Below are 20,810 nucleotides of genomic sequence, written 5' to 3' on the forward strand. Positions count from 1 at the left end.
TACTGGCTCATTACCATTCTTCTTCCTGTCTTTTGGGTGAACATACATATGCATTTCTGTTGGGTATAAACTTTTAGGAATGATTTTTCAGAGTCAGAGGGTAGGTATAATTAACAGATTTTTGAACATATGCCTGCCTGTGTGAATGAATGCATGTCTACAGCTTCGGGGGCGATGGGGCAGGTCAGACATGCACACCACCCCCTGCACAGTCCCTTCCCCACAGCCCTCGGTGCACAGGCCCTGGCTTCTGCCTCCTGCCCCAGCCAGGGATTAGTTGGCTCAGGAGCCTGTCGGGATCTGCTGTTAAGCTGCTGGTGGGGATGGGCCTCGGCTTCACACAGGGACACTTCTCAATAACCAAGGGAAGCCAGTTGCCCGTTCCTATCTGACATCGGTTCCCTCAGAACTCTGCGCTACATGCATCGCAGAGGTCAGAATTTGGTGCCAATAGCCTTGGAGGGCCAGGTCAGGTCCCAGCCCCTGGCAAAGTGGGGGACCTCATGGTTTGCCCAACCCGGCCTCTTCTCTCTCTAGAAGAATGAGTTGGCCCATCATCCTTCAATACTCCCACAATCCACCTCCCCCTGAGGTGGTGACTCCCAGTCAACTTCCTCCCTTCATCCTCCCCACTTCTGACCTCTCCATAACCCATTATTCCCTTTCCGAGTGGCTGTATCAGGCATAACATGGGGCCCAAGTGATTTCCCGATTCAGGAAACACACTGCAGCTCCAGGAATTCACTGCCTCTCTGTGACTCTTGGATAGGTTGGGGTAAGGATAAATCTTCCGGGAAGAACTGACCTGTTTTGGAACCCCAGTCATCAGAAAAGACCCCAGCGAATTCTAGTTGGACCCACTGGTCTTGTGCTGACCTCCCAGTGACCTGTACAGAGATGCCCACTCTAGGCCCCATTCACCCAGGGCCTTGGGCTCCTCAGGAATCCCAAATCCCTGGCGTCCTCCCCATATTCAGTGCAGCTTCTAAATCATGCTAGTTACCTCTCAACATTCTAGATTCCCAGGAAAAACCAGCTCTGTGGATCCCTATGCACATCCCAGCCAGGCCTCAGGGAGCCCACCCTCTGGACACAGGGCAGAACCACCCCCCCACCCCGGGCCTTCCCGAGGGCTCCCGGCCTGACTGCATGGCCTCTGAGAGCATTGTTGTGGATACGCTGGGATGGCTCTTCCAGGTCCTCTGCTGATACATGGGAGTACCTACATCTGCTTGATGAAGTCTGGCATCACAGTTCATACAGGAAGATTCTAAACACGGGGGCAGAAACAGTCTAGTACATGAGGCCCTCGTGCCCTGGAGTAGGCTGGGAGGCAAGCCTAAGGTGGGTGAGGATCGGTGCTACCACGGGAAGCAGTTGGTATCAAAGGCCCCACTTCAGTGAGGCTGGGAGCAGGAGGCCACCGAGGTGGCTGACACCTAAAGTGCTAAGATCTGAGGCCAGTTCTCAAGAGAGTTCTTACATCCAGGGCTGCTCCCGAGCCAGAGGCAGCATCCAGGTCTCATCTGGTCTCAAGCCAGACCCAGGACGAGGTCAAGCCAGGCTGGGCAGAATCCAGAGCACTTGACAGCAAGGGCAGCAGCAGGTGATGCCCGGAAGGCTGGGCTGTGGCTCCTGGATGACCCCACCTAGAGCCATGGCTGGGGAGTGAGGACTGCAATGGATGGCCTTGGGGCCCCAGGTCTGGGGAGGAGAGAGAGGCAGGGGAGGGAGAGAGGCAGGGGAGGGCAGGTGTGACTGCAGGGGCTCAACAAGTGAGGAGGGGAACACTGGCTGGACTTGGCATCAACAGAATTTTGGAGCTCTGGCCCCGCTACTTACCTGCCAATTAAGAGTGACTCACCTGCCTTTACTGTTGACTTAGCTCTTGGATGCTTCAGCCATAAACTCATGAAATTATCCTGTCCTGCCTGTCATGCAGAATTGCCGGGCTTGGCAGGTAAGGTGACATCTGGGGAAATGCCTGCTAAGTCCCCCTTCAGATGCAGTGGGGCTTCGAGGACCCACAATGCTGCACTTCCTGTCGTCACCTTACAGTGACGCTCCAGATCTCCTTCTTGGGATAAATCCTCTGGGACTGTACACTAGGTGACAGGCTAGTTGTCAAAGAGAACTAAGATGTCCCACCAGAGCCCAAGCTTTCTGGTCTCCCATCTCCAAATTCACACACACAGTTTCAGACTGGGGACTGAGAAGGACAATGAGAAACAAATCCTCTCTTTTCTCCAACTCACTGGCCCAAGACCCTTCCAGCCATGGTTGGAGGCCTGGACTGGGGTCAGTCCTTGGGGAGGCCGGGTGGTTCCAGGACACACAGTCTGCAGCCCGGCCTTTAGTAGCCCCTCCCCCAAGTGGATGAGTGGGTGCAACGCTGCCCAGACTCTAAGGCTCCCCACTTCCTCCCACAAACCTGCAGTGCCAGGCTCCACCCGAACTCACTATCTTCAAAACAGCTTACAGGGTTTGTTTCTGATTATAAAAGTAACACCAATTCATTTACAAAACTAGGAAAATTCCAAAGAGCAAACAAAAACGCTGCTAATATCTAGGCATATCTATCTACCCTTACCTGCCCGGTTTCTGAGGAATTCCCGCTGGCTTCCAATTGCTCCTCCTGACCCTGCTGCAGCGAGCCTGAGTCCCGAGGTCCTGTCTCACCCCTTCATTCAGCACAGAACTGGAGTGGGACACCAAGGGCTAAAGGCATTACCAATTCCCAGCGATAGAAATGTAGTAAGGATGAGATGCTAAATTAAAGTTTATTGCAGAATAAAAGTGTGTGCAGTCAGCATCTGTAAGAGGCTATAGTGAGATGCTTTCTACAACTTGGCAATACAATCATGTAGAGTTAAATTAGTAAAATGCACACTTTGTTAATGAGATCAGTTGTCTGCAGAAGTCACTTTAAAAGACAAGTTATCTTTTGTGAAGGCAGAAAGAGTTAGCCTAGACTCATGATTAAACATAGAAGAAGCAATGGCCAAATCAAAGCACTGAGATACCTGCAGAAAGATGCTGAGCGCGTGCGGGCGCGTGTACGTGTTGGGGGGAGGTCCACGTGGAGCACAGAATGGGGAGGGAGGGAGAAGCCTGGTGGTGTCTGGGTTAGGGAGGCGTCTTCTTGGTCACGGACAGGAAGGGGGCACCCTCTGCTCTCCTCCCCACTCACTATCGGCCTCCTGGCTCAGCCTCCATGGCCCCTGAGGGTGGGAAGGGCTACAGGAGGATGCAACGCAGGACAAGGGCCAAGAGTATGAGCTCCACGGCCAAGGTGACAGTTCAAACATGACTCCCACTTACTTACAAGCTGTGCCACTCTGAACAAAAGTGTTTTCTTTCTGGAGCCCTTTTCCTGATTTGTGAAGTGAGGATACTGAAGTCTCCTTCAGAGGGCTGCTGTGAGGGATACTCAGAGAAAGCAGGAAGGCAGCTGTTGAGCTATCATTATTAATATAAACAATGATATTATTTCTATTACTGATAAGCAAATTTGTTTAGCACTCCCCATGAGGTTATTCAATAAAAGCCAACCCCAAAGCTGTTCTTTTCTTGGTGTGAATATAAAAATTAAGCTCCTGGACCTGCCATGCTGAGGCTTGGACCCTCAGCCTTGGGGACCTAGTGACTGCACCCTCGAGGGTCAGCAGGGCAGCGGCCTCCCTGGATCCAACGTGCAGTCAGAACTGTCTTACGTGGAATGTGTGAACCGAACACACAGCTTGTAGCGTTGTGTGAAATAAATCCCGTTTGTGGGGGAATGTAATTTTTATTTGTATAAACCCAATGCAGCCAACAAAAAAGTTCTTACTATAAAGCGTTCTGGGAATTATCACCAGTGGTGACCGTGAGTGTACAGTATGCATAATAATAATTACCTGCACTAAGGATTTGTAAAATTTAAATGGAATAATGATGTAAAACACTGATTTCCTAGCACAGAGTAAGCACTGGATATAAATGTTTCACATTTTGCAAATGGGGGCTTTTGTTTTTGTTTCGTTAGGCTCACATTGCGTTATTATTTAAATCAGACAGAAACTCTCTAAAGTGGGGTGGAGAGGGAGGATATTCCAAAATTCAAAATATCGTATTTGTGCTGGTAAAAAAGAAAAAAATCACATTTATTTTACAAGGTAGTATTTTCCTAAAGTATTATACAGAGAGGAAAGTTGAGCTGTTTGTAGGAAAACAGAATATAATTTTAGGAAATTACACAAGGATCGACATTGTGCTTAAAACTTTAAAACAGACAGGTTTTTAAAAAATCACACAGTGAGTATTACAGGGTACGAACAGCCTTAAAAGTACACATGAACACGATGATATGGAAGCTCAGCATTAAAACTGCTACTGATGATTTGCTTTCAGACTTGTTCAGACTATTAAGAGAGCACTGCTTCAGCCTTAACAGAAAGAACTCAAAGCACGAACAGAAACGCAACCCTTTCCCAATACAGTCAACTCTCAATTATCCATGACAACGAAAGGGAGCAGTGACATAAGAAATTTTTTAAAGATAAATAATTCCAAACTTAGTTTTGAGAAGTGCCCCTGTACTTATGTTTGGATGTGAGAAGCACTGACATCCCTGGAATTGACAGCACTGATAAAGTGCGGAAACGCCCAACGGGAAGAGACACAATCGCACGCGACAGAAAAGCCCAAAATACAACTGGCCTCCTTAATGTGCTCACACCTCCTCTGGAGAGGGGAGCGGGAAAGAAAACCCACGGAAACTTTGTTTTCCTCATGTAAAAATCCAAAACATATCAACCAAATTTTGCAAACAAGATGGAATAATCAAGTGTTGACTGTATAAATATTATTTTAACTTGTGCTTTTTTTTTCTTGCCTAGAAGTATTTATACCACCAAAACTATCTGGATATTTTGACAGCTTTCCAAATTATCTGGTTGCATCCTATTGCCCAAGAAGAGAAATTCGCTTTAAAAGGAGTTTATGATCGCCCCAAAAGAACTCTGATGTTTCAAATAGGCCAGGAAGTAGAGATTAAGAAATAAAACCACCACTCAGATAAAATCAAATCCTAGATCAAATCCAAAAAGTACCTCAGGAAAACAACTTCATGGTTTTGTTCTGGTTTTGGTGATTTTATTTTCTGTTTCATTTTGTACTGTATTACCTTGAACTACAGGTCTTCCCCTTCCAGGAAAGCATCTGTTTTTCTTCAGGGTTTTCCTCAAATTTGCATTTCAGATCCTGAAAATACCTAGATTTGATTGTAAAGCTTCAGTTGTTAATGTACCAAACAGTTGTAACGACAAAAGCATTTTAATTGCTTTGTCATTTCTCAGAAAAGTCATGAACACGTGTGAAACTTGAAAATTCTAGAAGAAATCTTGGTTAGATAAGAAACCTAAATTCCACACAGCACTTACTTTGTATGTTCTACCTAACAGCTTTTACGCCAACTTTCAGAAAGTGGGAATGGTGCCAGTTTTTGATAAAAGCCCAAGAAAGCAGTTTTTCCACCCACACAGCCCAACTCTTTGCCCCAAGTGAGCAAAGGTCCAAATGGTAAAGCTTTCATATCTCTCAATGTACAAGTATTAATCAAAAACCTATTTAACATGACTGTGTTCTATGTCTATAGTACACACTGCAGTCTAAACATTTTCTAAAAGTGCCTATAAATATGCTTATACAAATGAGCAATACAGTATCAGGATTACAGAGCAATTCTTTCATATAATACAGAACAGAATAGGCCTAGAATTTAAGTTGAAACTACGTATTTTTATATCCTTATCAGTTGTTTTTGGAATGCAAGCATTAGAGAAACAATTCTCGCTCAATCATATATGATTTTCAGATAATTATTAACAGTGCTAGGACAAAAAAAAGAATTCTTGTTTGTGCTTATTTAGAAAAGGCTATTTTGAGATCCAGGAGCATCTGATATTTAGAATCCTGTGGAACATCTCCAGTTCTATAAAATAGATAGAAGTGAATCTTAGTTTTTAATTATAAAGAGTTTGTGCAAACATTTAAAGTGATTATCAACTAGTCTTAAATCCAAAAATTCCATTAAAATCATGGCTAATCTGAATGGCAGTTCAGGAGTTTAAACAGGAACATAGGCAAAAGTCGTAGATATTACCATATAAAGTGCCCAACCCTGACACAGCCAGCCTCAGAAACGTGGCCCTGTGCCCATGGATTCCCATGGCGCTGGAGACCTGGTGGTTGACTCCAATTAGATTAACGGATGGAGGAGAGAACTGATAGGAATGGTGCAGAGAAAGAGTGCCTCGTGTTCCTGCCCGGGGTTGCAACAAGCTCACCCAGAATTAGGTGAAGACAGGACCCTGGGGCGAGTCGCCCTGGCTGCAGCTGCCCACTCAATCCTGGGCGGTGCTGAGAGCCCAGGGCAGGGCTCATCAGCTGTCTGTCCCTAAGCCCCTCTCCGTACACCCTCCTCCGCCACCCTCTCCTGGGCCCCACTGTACCTGGAGCTCTGCTCACCACCTTCTTGGTTTGACTTGTTAAGTCTTTACATTTCAATAAGTGGGAACTTTATGCTGGCTGCATTCTCATCTAGCACAGAAAGTGTTAGCAAACACTGCTTTCAAAGGAATATGCACACTCTGCTTTCTAAACCCTATGGCTGCTTGGGGCACCTGAATCTAACAAACTCTTCTAGCCAGTCACGTGACTACACATACAACTAGGAAAGCAGGTTCTGCCTGGAGTGACTTTTGAAAGATGCCAAGTGGAGGCTTCAGGGAAGGACACAACAGGCCTCTTCTTATTTCTTAAAATACAAACTAATGTGACACAGAAGCTATGTCATGAGATGATGCCATGAGCGCACACTCATGGATAGTCAGGGTATAGGAAGTATTTCTCCAGCTCCAACTTTGACAGTTCTGGTTTCATGTGGGCCATATTTTAAATTTCCTAGATTCTTAACTATGCCTCACAGACGGTATATTTGGAGAAACAGCAGGTAACCGACTCACACGAGAACACCAGTTACTAATGGAGATTAGGAGCAGAATTCTGAAGAGAGCTAAATAAGGAAGAATCACTTACTACTTTATGTGTGCAGGAAAAGAGAATATTTACAACAGCCCATGAATATTACTGTTGTAAAGTGAATGAATATTACACAAAATATTTTCTCCTGACTTAGCGAACTATTTCAACTGTTTTTGCATTGGCATAAAAAATCCATGCATCATACTGAATTCTAATCCAGTTCTCACCTAAGCCATCCTAATGCTTCATACAACCAAATGAAGCAGAATTAATCAAACCTATTAGATTCATTCCTAATCCCTAAAGGACTGCTGTCTTTAGCACTTCCATGCTAACTAAAACTATGACTGACTTTTTTTCTTAAGACATCAGATGTGGCTGCCTCCTAAATATAATACCTATATAACTCCTGAAAGTTTCCCCCAGACTTGAAGAACAATTTTAAAAAGCAGGGATATGTTGGGGAACCCACCCAAGAGGCCAGTTCGAATGGTACAACATCCCCAGCTAGCCCAGGCCAAGTACATCTCTCCTTCCCCCGGGTTCCCAGGGCACTCTGGGTCCCATCACCTGCATGTGTTACCTCGCCTACTGGACTGTGGTCCCTTCCTGCCGGGAGTCAGGCCTTATTCACTCTGTATCCCTGAAGAGCGTAGGCACTCAGCTAAAGCTGGACTGAGCCTGAAACAGAGGTGGAATCTCTTCTGAAGTGAGGTCTAGCTCAGCCCCAGATAACGGAGGGATGTGCAGACACTGGCCATAACTAGGGACTGAGCTGGCCTCCAGTAACCTCCCAGAAGTAAGCCAGGACAGCACTGGCCCAGCCCCAGTGCAGGCGGTGGGGAGACGGGGAAAGGGACAGAATGGCATTAACCAGTGCACACCTTGAGGGGTCACGTGAGCCACTTTCCACACGGGACTAGCAGGGTAGGGGTGCTCATCAGCACACCAAAAGGAACGCCAAAGAGTTGTTCTGCGAAGAACTGGCTCTTTATAAAATAGTGTCTCCTTCACTCCGGGCAGCTCCTCAACCTGATCCGTGATGCTCTGTGATCATCACTTCATCACATCATTGCTTTCAAAGTTCCCAGTGAAATTAAGGCTGGGTCACAATTCATGACACCAGATGCTACATAAAAAGGAAGTCAAGATACAAAAGAAAACCATTTATAAGAAAAAAATGTCTTAATTATAAGACTAATGTAAAAGTGAAGCTAAATCAGCAGACCACTGAACTGGTATGGTTGTTAGAGAGGGGTAGAAAACATCGACTGCATTGGAAAAAGGATCCATTAGACAAAAGTACAAAAGCTCAGCATGGATCAGAGGACGGGGCTTCCTGCCTGGACGCTCACACGGTGGTTTCTATTGTTTCGATCACTTCCAGATCAGACTGCGAAGGGGAGAGAAGGGTGCACTCGTCTGGTTCCCAGCTGCTCTCTGGACTATAATCTTCCTCTGAACTCAGTTCTGCTCCTTCTTCTGTGTCCTCATCGCACGACTCCACATAGTGAGCCCCGACTGCATTGATCCCAGAGTCCTCAGAACTTGAGGGAGAAGAGCAGTGATCTATTTTTGGCGTATTGCTCTCTTTTGATATTAAGGCATCGTGTGCAGAGACCTCCTCGGGGCTAATTTTGTGGGAATGTGGCGCCGGCTGCTTCTGCACATAACACATCTTCCCATTAATACATTTAACCTGATAGTTGTCAATAAAGAGGTCTGAGATCATACAGTACCTTGGTGAATCAGGGGGGAGGGGAGGCTGGAAGACAGATGCGAATTTCAAAAAGTGTTCAGTGAGGGACACTGAGATCTGAATGGTGTTTGTGGGTTCCCAAGGCCTTGCGGGAATCTCAGTGCTTGGAAGCTGTTCCACAGGGGTCATCGGCTGATACACGTATTTGCCTGTGGGGAACACAAAAAGGCAGCTGAAATCTAAGAGTATTACACACACTACATTAAGGTAGCCATAATGGTTTCTCTCTGAGGACTCAGAATGTTTTTAAAAATATTTCAATAACATCTCAGAAGAAACTAATAATAGAATCGTTCAAAACTGTTATAATCAATTAAAAATACAACACGGTACCATAACATCATGGTGTTTTCATCTAAGAAACTCAACACACTTTACAAATCTTAATTTATGTTTGAGTCTTTTTAATGCCTCTGGAATAGGTGGGTGGATACTATCATCCTTATTTTTCAGACAACTTGAAATGATTTACCCATCATACTAAAATAAGGAATGTCCACATTATAGTATGGTAAAAACATACTGTAAAATAGTATAATATACCATAAAATTATAATTCCATTTTTATCTTTAATAATTATATGCTAATATAGACATTTAAAATTTATCATCAGGATTATGATAAGACTTTCACTCTTCAGGTTTCTATGTTTTAATCAGAATACACATACACACACACATTTAATAGGTAATGGCCTATAGCATTGTCCTGGTCACCCTCAGTGGCCAGGGTCAGGTGCAGGGTGTGAAATGATCTCTTTCAAGACCCAAAGCTCATCAGTGGCCAAAGCAGGAGATGTTCTCCCTGACACCAATTCCACAAGCACAACCTCAGCCAAGCACAGGCACAGGCAGATGCAGGGGGGTGACCTGCCAGATGTTTCTAGAAAACCAAGAAGCTTATCCCCAAACCTTCCCTCTGCCTAGGTGTTTCTCACAGAGTTTGTGTGGAAGTGAAACCTAACTGGATCTGCTCCTCCCGCATCTCTTTGCTCATTCTCTTTTGCTTCACTCAACAGTTAACAAAGCCTCCCCTGTACCAAGTGCTAAGAAGACAGATGGAGATGACAATTGCCCAGTCTGTAAGCCTAAAATGATTTAAAAATAGAAATCTGGAAAAAAAAAAAAACCAACAACGACCACAAGTCCCAGAGACAGAAGCCACAAATGTAGGCACCATCTTGGGTTTATTCCTAACGTAGCTGATTTATCAATCAGTCCATACAGTATCTTCTGCACATATTTATGACACTGTTTTTTAACCTCAATGCTATTGCCATTTCAGATCAGATAATCCTTTGCTGAGGGGCTGTCCAATGCACTAGCATCCTTGGCCTCTACCCACTAGATGCCAGTAGCACCTCCTCCCCAGGCTGACAATCAAAACATCTCCAGGGCTTCCCTGGTGGCGCAGTGGTTGAGAGTCCGCCTGCCAATGCAGGGGACACGGGTTGGTGCCCCGGTCCGGGAAGATCCCACATGCCGCGGAGCGGCTGGGCCCGTGAGCCATGGCCGCTGAGCCTGCGCGTCTGGAGCCTGTGCTCCGCAACGGGAGAGGCCGCAACAGTGAGAGGCCCGCGTACTGAAAAAAAAAAAAACCCAAAAAACCCAAAAACCAAAACAAAACATCTCCAGATGTTGTCACATATACCTGGAGGCAAAATCGCCCTCGCTGAGAACCACTGATTTATGACCTCCTCCTGAGCATCTCTTTGCAGGCAAATCACCCACTGTGCTCTGCTCCCATCTGTTTTAGTTCTTAGTCAGATCGAAAATTCTAGGATAGGGATCACATTTGTAAGGAAAACTACCTTATATTTTTTAAATAAGTTCATTAAGCATGGACGAATAGCAATTTTAGATCAGAAATGTGAACAGCAAACTGTGCCACAGATAGTGCAACATTTGATCTATTAAGATCAATCAAGCCTGCCTGTATTTTTTACCTCTGTTTCTTGACTCCTGTACAAAAAAGTAGGCTTAGATGCCACAATTTCTTTGTAACTAAATTACTCTAAAAATACACTCAGCTTCATTCTGGAGTGAGGGAATTCCCCTGGCAGTCCAGCGTTAGAATTCCGCACTCTCATTGCCAAGGGCCCGGGTTCAATCCCTGGTCTGGGAACTAAGATCCCACATGCCACGCGGCACGGCTAAAAAAAAAAAATCATTCTGGAGTAAAACTGTTAAGCCTTTGGGGTCCCAGGTCTGCTTCCAAGCCTGGACATATTTCACACAAACCTTACGGTCTAACAAAAATACAAGCAAGAACTGTCATGCCTGCCTGGGAAATTGTTTAAAATATATTGGGCTGGCCAAAAAGTTCGTTCAGTTTTAAGTAAAAATAAAAGACATTTTTCATTTTCACAAAGAACTTCATTGAACAACATATTCACTAACCGATCTGACTTTTTGGCCAACCCAATACCAGGTATCTTCAATTCTGTTATCTGTAAAGGAAGGGATTACTCCTTGTCAGGCAAAGTTCAAGTCAGGCAAGTTCTAACAGCTTGGTAGGAACTCTGAATCCAAGCAGAGGGGCAAAAAAGGCAGACTTTCAAGCCTCCCCTCTGGTCTGTCAGCCCCAGGATTAGAGAAAGATGAGTGTGGGCAGAGGACAGAAAAGGGACTGGGAGAATTTAGGGGACTCTACTCCCTTCTGTCCACAGAGTGGTGAACAAAACATCTGGAACGGAGGTTTGGTCTTTTCTTGGGTGGTAGACTGGTGGTTACTGGGTTCAGAGGCTATGGATGGCAGGCACTCATGAAATGCTTGTCGCAGATGCTGATTAAGCTCATTCTGGCCCAAGTAACCTATGGTTTAGTTACCCACTGGTCACCGCATAAGAGGTTCCTGAGACCCAGAGGGCTCAGCGCTTTATCTAGTCCAAAGGTAGAGAGGATCCTGCAGCCTGACTTTGGGCCTTCTCTGACCAGCCTCTCCTACTCTCACCTAAGCCCCCTTGCTGCACCCACCCCCTTACCCGCCTTTGTGCTTCTTCAAAATTTGCTTTTTCTCTTCTTCTCAGTTGTTCTACCTCTTACTTTCCTCTCTCCTCCAAAGCACCATTTTTATTTCTTGAAGTGTGGTAAAAGTAAGAGAAATGCAGCTTGGAGAGAAAGGTATGTTGCATTCCAGATTACATTTTCTTCTACCAGTTACACCTATTAAACATGCTATTCAGAGCTGGAGTGACAGCCTGTTATCTGGTGATACTGAGATACAGATGCAAAGAGGAAGGCAGGGAAGAGAAAAGTAATAAAGATGGCCAGATGAGAAACAGAGTTGAGTAAACATCTTTTAAATATCAATGATTATCTAATACTATATTGTTTGATTTGCTCATAAACATATAAATTATAAAACAAACATATCAAGGATTTAGTTTTGTAAAGAGTCCAGAGGGGGTACTTCCCTGGGGGTGCAGTGGTTAAGAATCCGCCTGCCAATGCAGGGGACATGGGTTCGAGCCCTGGTCCGGGAAGATCCCACATGCCACGGAGCAACTAAGCCCATGCACCACAACTACTGAGCCCGCGCTCTAGAGCCTGCACTCTAGAGCCTGCAAACCACAACTACTGAGCCCACGTGCCACAACTACCGAAGCCTGCGTGCCTAGATCCCGTGCTCTGCAACAAGAGAAGCCACCGCAATGAGAAGCTGGCACACCGCAACAAAGAGTAGCCCCCGCTCGTTGCAACTAGAGAAAGCCTGCGCGCAGCAACAAAGACCCAACGCAGCCAAAAATAAATAAATAAATTTAAAATAAATAAAAAATGTGGTGTTTGTCTAGGCTTCCCCACTGTAAAGTTAGTATTTTTCTCTCTATAATATTAAGTATCTTGTGAAGAGATATTTTGAGAGTATGCAAATACCCTGTTTCTCATCATACCACCATCTACTAATTTTAGCATGCACAGGTGGGTGTGGCCTGCAACAATCACTACTGTGGTATTTGCCAAATAGTGAGTTTCTATTTACATCATTCCTTCTATATTTATTAATCAGAATTCTATCTAAGCAGGAGATGCTCCTTCTCCCTCATTTATTTATGTATTCAATTATTTACTGATAGAAGCATGGACTCATATTTATTTTATTCTAGGGATTGTAATCCTTTACTACCGTTATTTATTTTGTTGCTCAAATTGTCCCAGACTTAGCTCTTGGGAGCTCCTTTAAGTTACCCCTGTGTCATTTCAACATGCCCCATATTTTTGTGACGACTTCCTCACGTTCTGGCGTCATAAGAAGTTACTGGCTTATCCTGTACTTCCCCTGCCCCAGTCCAGGAATCAGCCATTTCTCCAAGGAGCCCTAGCTCCTTTCTTACGAACTTACACATTCTTAAGCTTATTCTCAAAATACTCCTGTGAAGCAGAATCTTAGTTTGCTAATGACTCATTCAGCCACTCACAAAATTCATCCATACGAAAGTGAAGACTACACCTCATTACACTACTTAACACCCATTTTAAAAAATAATATAAAAACTAAAAATAAACTTCGTAAACGCATTACTTTATATGGAATCTTTTTCAAGGGAGCTCAAATCACATTCTCAATAATGAAACTGACTAATCACAATAGGTTTTTGTGATCACTAAGTGAAAAATAAATTTCATATATTCATGTTTCTTTTCAGGAAAGCTGGTTCAACACTACAGGTATTTCTCAACTAAAGGCCAATCAAAACCACTAAATAAGTAACTTAAACTATTCTTTTAAAGTCTTGGTTCATAATTTTTCTGACTGTTCTTCCCCAATGGTGTTTAGCAACAATATGTAGTACATACTGTTTTATTGTTTTTGTTTTTTAACATCTTTATTGGAGTATAATTGCTTTACAATGGTGTGTTAGTTTCTGCTGTATAACAAAGTGAATCAGCTACACATATATACATATATCCCCATATCCCCTCCCTCTTGCATCTCCCTCCCACCCTCCCTATCCCACCCCTCTAGGTGTTCACAAAGCACCGAGCTGATCTCCCTGTGCTATGTGGCTGCTTCCCACTAGCTATCAATTTTACATTTGGTAGTGTGTATATGTCCATGACACTCTCTCACTTTGTCCCAGCTTACCCTTCCCCCTCCCCGTGTCCTCAAGTCCATTCTCTAGTAGGTCTGCACAGACCTACATACTGTTTTCACCATGCCTCAATGAGACACTAAAAAAGATTTATGTTTTCATCCTGGTGGAAAGAAGGAAGGGATAGAGGGAGAGAGGGGAGAGTTAATTACTTTCTCAAGCTCATGTAGTAAGGCAGAGGTCAGTTCTAGAGCCCAAGCCCTGTGACAGCCTATGTTCTTTCTTCATGAGAATACTCATTACTTAATTAATAAGATTTATCTAATGCTCTTGTTAGTTTACACTGTCATTCTCTGCCATTAACTTCAGCTAATATTCCAATCGGTAGCACAGTTGTACATATATAGTAGATACATTCCCTAGTAGGAGTTTCTTTCTTTTGGTTGTAGAGCACAAAGGGAAGGCAGGTGGGGACAAACGTAGAAAATGATTTATGTGGCCCCTTAAGCTATTGCATGCACTTTGTTAAACTAGTTTTTAGGATCAGTTGTGCATTTTGATTTTTAAAAAAGATCCTCTGGAGGGGAATGAGCTTTTTGCTTTTACAGATAGTTTTATGACTGTTAAATGTGTGTCCGCTTGACACATGAACTACACTGCTCTCAGGGAATGCAAAGTTATTTTAAAATTAGCCTAAGCAAAATATAATTAAAAAGGTAAATCTACTGAAAAAAACTGAGTGGCCTAAGGGAAACTGCATGCACAGTTCAGTTCTTTGATTTTATATACTGAATCACAAGTATGCTTATTTTAGTCCCAAGGGCATTCATTATATTGAAAATAATATTAAATATTCTTATTCAGCTATTTCTGCAATGTACATTATTTACTTAGTTGAGTAGCATATCACAAACTAAAAGCAAAAGAACCTAACATTTATTATAACCAATATTTTTTGTGGCCTTACCCTCTACCACCCTGCTCCACTGGCAGTAATATACCAATATTTTTGTACTTCAATCTATGAGAACAATAAAGTTCATACATTGCTCAATATATTGAAGTCCCCAATCAGAAATTTATGCAAGATGCTAATTTCTTCATTTTTCAAATCGTGTAACCTTTAGTGAGGAGGAACATATTAATGTAAAGCAAAACCCCAGTGAGACAGAGCACCAGAGCATGGTTTATTTACTCAGTTAACAAATATTTATTGACTATTTACCATGTTTATACTACTAAATCAGATGCTGTGGGGAAATAAAAAGTACAATGTGTAGTCATGCTTCAAGGGGCTTCCAGTCAAACTGCAGGGAGAAGATAAAAAATAAAAATAAAACACCAGTTGAGCAAAACCGTAAATATACAAGGGCATTCACCAAGCAGCGGAATAGGATTCCAGGCTTCACTGAAGGACTGTACCTGGCTGTTAAAAGACACACACCTGTGGAGTAGCGATCGGAACTGCTCCAGGCCAGTTCCAGAGCCAGAATGTGTCAGCAGGCATGTGGGGTTCACAGAGTCGACCAAGACAGCAAAGGAGGATAAAGTTTGTGAGGAAGACAGAGGCTGGATGGGGCTTAGAATGCAAGGCCAAAGTGTTCGTGTTTTGCTAACAATGGGGACCAGTGCAGATTACTGAGGAGGCAAGTAATAACAATAAAAGAGGGATTTCAGAGAATTTAGTCTGGTAAAGATGTGCAGAGGGACTGGAAAGAGAAGAGATGGGGGTTAAGGGGAGGCTATTACAGGGTTTCAAGCATGACATTCTGACCTGACGCAAGTCACCTGGCTCAGTAGAGGAAGGAACACAAGAGACATTCCTAGGAAGGTGGCAGATCCTGGGGGTTCAGGGCAAGGACTGAGGCTACGTACTGGCTGTCCAACCTTTATCAAATGAACAGTCCCATGCTTTCCATTTCCTCAGGGTAAAGTGGTCAGTGCACTCTATCTTTTAAAGCACTGACTCAGTGCCTGGCACATTGTATAATTCTATTATTGGTGTTGCTTATAGAAGACACGAGCTGCCTGCAGGTCTCCAAGCCCCTCTATAGAGGCTTCCCAGCTTTGCCTTTCTACTCACTTCCATTTCTATCTGCTCCTCTCATGGGATGGGCACAGATAAAGCTGGTCTAAAGCACAAATCAGACTTCGACAATCAAGCTTCCACCATCTTCCAGTTGGTTTTACGCTCAGATCTGGAGTTAAGTCAAACTGGTAAGAGGGGGAATGGAGGAGGTGGAGGAAGTACCACGGAACAGCCTGTGCAGGGCAGGAGCCCTCACCAACAGACCTCTACAGTCTGCACTGCTCTGGGCCACAATTTTGACGCCCTGAAGTAGGGCAGCCAGTACAGTGAGGCCTGCCTTAAAAATAACATTTCTAAAAGTGCCATAAACCAACGAGAGAGAGAAGCTGTTCACCATATTTACCAAGTTAGAGGAGCCAATGTGAAGAGAGACATGATGAAGCCTCTATCCTTTTTTAAACCATGTTTATTCCTACCTGAAGCCAAGTCTTCTGGTTTGAGGGACAGATACATGTAAAAAAAAAAAATTGTGTATTTTAATAAGTAACTACCACTGAAAAAAATTGTGTATTTTAATAAGTAACTACCACTGTAAAGACAAGTGTAAAATGCATCCCTCTTACGACCCAATTTGAGTCACACAAGCATCTGTAAGCATCACAAGAAGAAAGAGAAGTATTAAGTTGTGGGGTATACACTATATAAGGTACAGGAGCCCAGAAAAAGTGAGGGCTGGAAGGGCGAAGAAGAGGCTCCCAAGAAACGGATATAAACTTAAGAAGGGCTAGGACCTGGACAAAAGAAAGTAAAGTGGCAGGCTTTGTGCAAAATCCAGAGGCGGAAGTAGTGTGGGCTGCCTCAGGGGCAGTGGGGTAAACAGCCTTACTGGAACAGAGGGTCTCCTGCCACAAAACCAGTCTCATCACAGATAATCTAGAAAGAGAGCAAAACCCTTCCCTTGCCTAAGGAGACTGGATACCATAAGAGCCACTCTGCTGAATAAACTGGCACAATGGAACTTGTAGACACAGACAATTCCAGTTGGGAAAGAGCCCCTTGTAGGGCCAGAGAGTTCGGAAACATCCAATAGGTAAGTCTGGCTAAAACAGGCCATAGTAAAAAATGAAAAAAAAAAAAAAAAGGCAGAGATTGAGAACTCTCTTAGGCTTTCCAGTTCCTTTTAGGGGGCCAAATAAGGGTCTCATGGAGCGAATATCTCCACCTCTTTATCCTTAATCGCAGAAGTCCTACTTTATCCACCAGGAGCTGTTCTGTAGAGTTGGTTTTAATACAGTAATTGGTTAAAAAAGGGATGGCTGAGGGAGTCTTCTAAGGATGGCTGACTGAGGATGAGATGAAGCATGAAAAACCGTATGTTCAGAAAGAAGAGGAGGGCTGCTGACAGAGCACACAGAGACTCAACCACTGTGTATTAAGTATCTGCACTTTGCAGTACAGGAAAACACTGGGAGAGAAGCCTGATGGAGGGAAAGAGGAATAAGTGAAAAGTGGCTGATTATGGATCACCGCAAGGGAAGGAAAGCTGTATGAGTGCCACCCCTTTTTTGTCTGAAGATGGATGACGATGATGATAGTCATTACCTTTGATTTCTTTATAAGAAGCCTTGACCTTATTGGCATTTTATTAAACCATCTCAGCCTCCTACCTTCCTCTGCAAAAATCAATAGTGGATGGGCTGAGTTACCAGACTAGCCAACAGATTTCTAAAACTTCAATTAGAAAAAATTTGAGAACAAAGAAACTCCCTATGGGAGGCAGCACAAGTGGAGATGGAGAACATGAAGACTCTGGCGCAGTTTTCTGCCATTCCACTAACACACAGCTGTGTAGTTCTACAGATCCCAAATAAGTTATTAGCAGCCATTAATCCAATGGACAGATAATCGTGACAGTCTAAAACTAAGGGAAGTAGTACAAGACATCTGTCACATTCATCTATTGATCTGGGAATAAAAAGTTCAGAAAATTCCCAAGAAAAGGATGCTAACCAGTCAACCTGATCTAAGAAAATTAAGATCTTAAACCATCTGTGCTTTTCACAGGGGCTCAGCAGATACTTACTGAAATAAAACAATACATTTTTTTTGTTAAAGGTTATTTTTGTAAGGAACATGTCTCTGTTTAGTCAAGAACCTCATTTTTAAATTTATACAAACCAGTATGGCATTCTGGAGCTTTATTTGTTTATTAATCAGTCACAACAATAATAAAACACATTCTAAGTATCAATGAGATATAATTTAAAATCAAATTATTTATATACAAAAATTTATATTTCCCAATGGAATGAAAGAAAATATATTCACCATGTTATTTCTTTAATCAGTTGTTATAATTACCTCTCATTTCTCTTGGACCTGTGATTAGGCCAGCCAACTTTAAAATCAGTGCCACTGGGGAAACCCAGAGTTAGGGGTAAGAACTTACAAATGTACTACTTACAGCTAAATAGCATCTCTACTTAACTATTCACTTAACTACTCTTGAATGGGGACAAGGAGGCTCAGATGATGGCACCAAAACTCAACTTGGAGATCTGTTCTTAGACAACCTCTCTTCATCATAATAGCTGGGTTGTGAAATATATGGAGAAAGTCACTTCGCAGCTGACACTAAGCAGTAAAGAGGAAAAAGGGGCCCAGGTTATTACGAGATTATAAATGTGCTAGTATCAACTAATGCCTCTCAACTCCAAATTTTCTTTTCAATATATGTTCAGCCACAGTGAACAGAATCCCTTTAAACATTTTTCTTCTACACTGAGCAAGATGCTAAATTTCTCAGTAGAGAGCACTAGAGGGACACTACAGGAGGAAGGGGCTCTCATGTTTGCTGCACACAGGCTGGGGTGGGGGGGAATGAAATCTGCTGGAGGTCTGCCCCAGCCGTGAACCCAGAATGTACGGTTCCTTGGCAACCTTGTGGTTTTGGCCTGGCCTGGTGATAGCCTTCCCATGGCCTTCTCCACGTGCAAACCAGCGTTCTGAAGGCCTTCTGCCTACATCATTCCCTCCTGCCTATCCAAGCCTATGCCACCTTTGCATACCCACACCCTTAACTGCTCATTGCCCATGCCTTCCTGGCACTCCAAAGGGCTGCTTCCTGCTTGCCCAGCAAATTCAAAACAGTACAGCCTGGGCAAAGAGGCAAGGTTCTCTGCTATTCTGTAGGCTGAACTATACTTTCTCCAACAAGTTTTGAACCCCAGTCTTGGGGAGGCGGAATTCCTTGCACCTTTGTCCTTCCTGGGTATATATACTCCCTCAGCTCAAAGGAAATACACAGAGTTTCCTTATATCCTTTGGTCACTTATTTCTTAGAGTTTTACAATTCTTTCTCTTTCTTTTTTCTCTTTCTTCTTTTTTTTTCTTTCTTTCCTTTCTTTCTCTCTCTCTCCCTCTCTCTCTCTTGCCTTTCTTTCTCTCTTTCTTTCTTTCTTCTCTCTCTCTCTCTCTCTCCCTCCCTCCCTCTCTCTCTCTCTCTTTCTTTCTTTGTCTTTATTTATTTTCCCTGCATTGGGTCTTTGTTGCTGCAAACGGGCTTTCTCTAGTTGCGGCGAGCAGGGACTACTCTTCGTTGCAGTGTGAGGGTTTCTCATTGCAGTAGCTTCTCTTGTTGCAGAGCACACGCTCTAGGAACGTGGGCTTCCGTAGTTGCAGCACACAGGCTTAGCAGTTGTGGCTCGTGGGTTCCAGAGCGCAGGCTCAGTAATTGTGGCGCACAGGCTAAGCTGCTCTGTGGCATGTGGGATCTTCCCAGAACAGGGCTCAAAACTGTGTCCCCTGCATTGGCAGGTGGATTCTTAACCACTGCACCACCAGGAAAGTCCAACAATTCCTTATATTAAACTTCCCCTGTGTAATCTACTACATGGTTTCCATCTACTGATTGGATGTAAATTGATTCAATGACCAAAGTCAAAGTGTGGGATTTCCTGTAGAACAGGGGTCCCCAACCCCCGGGCCATGGGGGGAATCAGGCCACACAGCAGGAGGTGAGCGGCTGGCGAGCAAGCGAAGCTTCATCTGCCGCTCCTCATGGTTCGCGTTACTGCCTGAACCTTCCCTCCCACCCCCGTCCATGGAAAAACAGTCTTCCACGAAACCGGTCCCTGATGCCAAAAAGGTTGGGGACCGCTGCTGTAGGTGGTACTGCCTGATCTGTCTACTGAGAATGCTTTAATATAAGTATAGTATTAAAAAATTAAGTAGTTTATATATTTGGAGCCTAGACTAAGACATTAAATCTTATGTATTAAAATATTAATCCTTTAGATGTTTAAAACTGGACAAACTGACAAACAATTAAGTTTAATATTAACAGAGAACAATTTTAGAAGAATGCATTCTAAAACTTATTTTTAAAAGAATATTGTTCGAGGGAGACCTTCAAGATGGCAGAGGAGTAAGACGTGGAGATCACCTTCCTCCCCACAAATGAATCAAAAATACATCAACATGTGTAACGACTCCTACAGAACGCCTACCAACACTGGCAGAAGACCTCAGACTTCCCAAAAGGCAAGAAACTCCCCACGTACCTGGGTAGGGCAAAAGAAAAAAGAAAAATCAGAGACAAAAGAGTAGGGAGGAGACCTGCTCCTCTGGGAGGGAGCTGTGAAAGAGGAAAAGTTTCCACACACTTGGAAGCCCCTTCACTGGCAGAGACAGGGGTGGCAGCGGGGAAGCTCTGGAGCCACAGAGCAGAGCCCAGCAACAGGGGTGCAGACGGCAAAGCAGAGAGATTCCCACATAGAGGATGGGTGCCGACAGCACTCACCAGCCTGAGAGGCTTGTCTGCTCACCCACTGGGACGGGTGGGGGTTCGGAGCTGAGGCTGGGGCTTTGGAGGTCAGACACCAGGGAAAGGACTGGGGTTGGCTGCATGAACACAGCCTGAAGGGGGCTAATGCACCACAGCTAGCCAGGAGGGAGTCCAGGGAAA

At 44.0% G+C, this 20,810-nt stretch overlaps 1 protein-coding gene across 2 annotated transcripts in view; it reads right to left on the reverse strand.

Moving 5' to 3' along the window:
• Positions 1-4,111: 4,111 nt before the first annotated feature.
• C5H3orf70 (chromosome 5 C3orf70 homolog) overlaps positions 4,112-20,810 on the reverse strand; it is a 104,589-nt gene continuing 87,890 nt past the window's right edge. The window contains exons 2-3 of one of the 2 annotated variants that reach the window (XR_010943631.1): positions 7,908-8,931; positions 4,112-7,704 (exon numbers count right to left, since the gene is read on the reverse strand). Coding sequence is in view for 1 of the 2 variants with exons in the window: in XM_067738316.1 (XP_067594417.1) it covers positions 8,375-8,931 (557 nt within the window). In the remaining variant the exon portion in view is untranslated. Of the gene's footprint in view, positions 8,932-20,810 lie in introns of both variants that reach the window. The other variant, XM_067738316.1, reaches the window with a different exon arrangement.

This window comes from Pseudorca crassidens, chromosome 5 (assembly GCF_039906515.1).
Source record: "Pseudorca crassidens isolate mPseCra1 chromosome 5, mPseCra1.hap1, whole genome shotgun sequence".
In the NCBI taxonomy this organism is placed as follows: Eukaryota; Metazoa; Chordata; class Mammalia; order Artiodactyla; family Delphinidae; genus Pseudorca; species Pseudorca crassidens.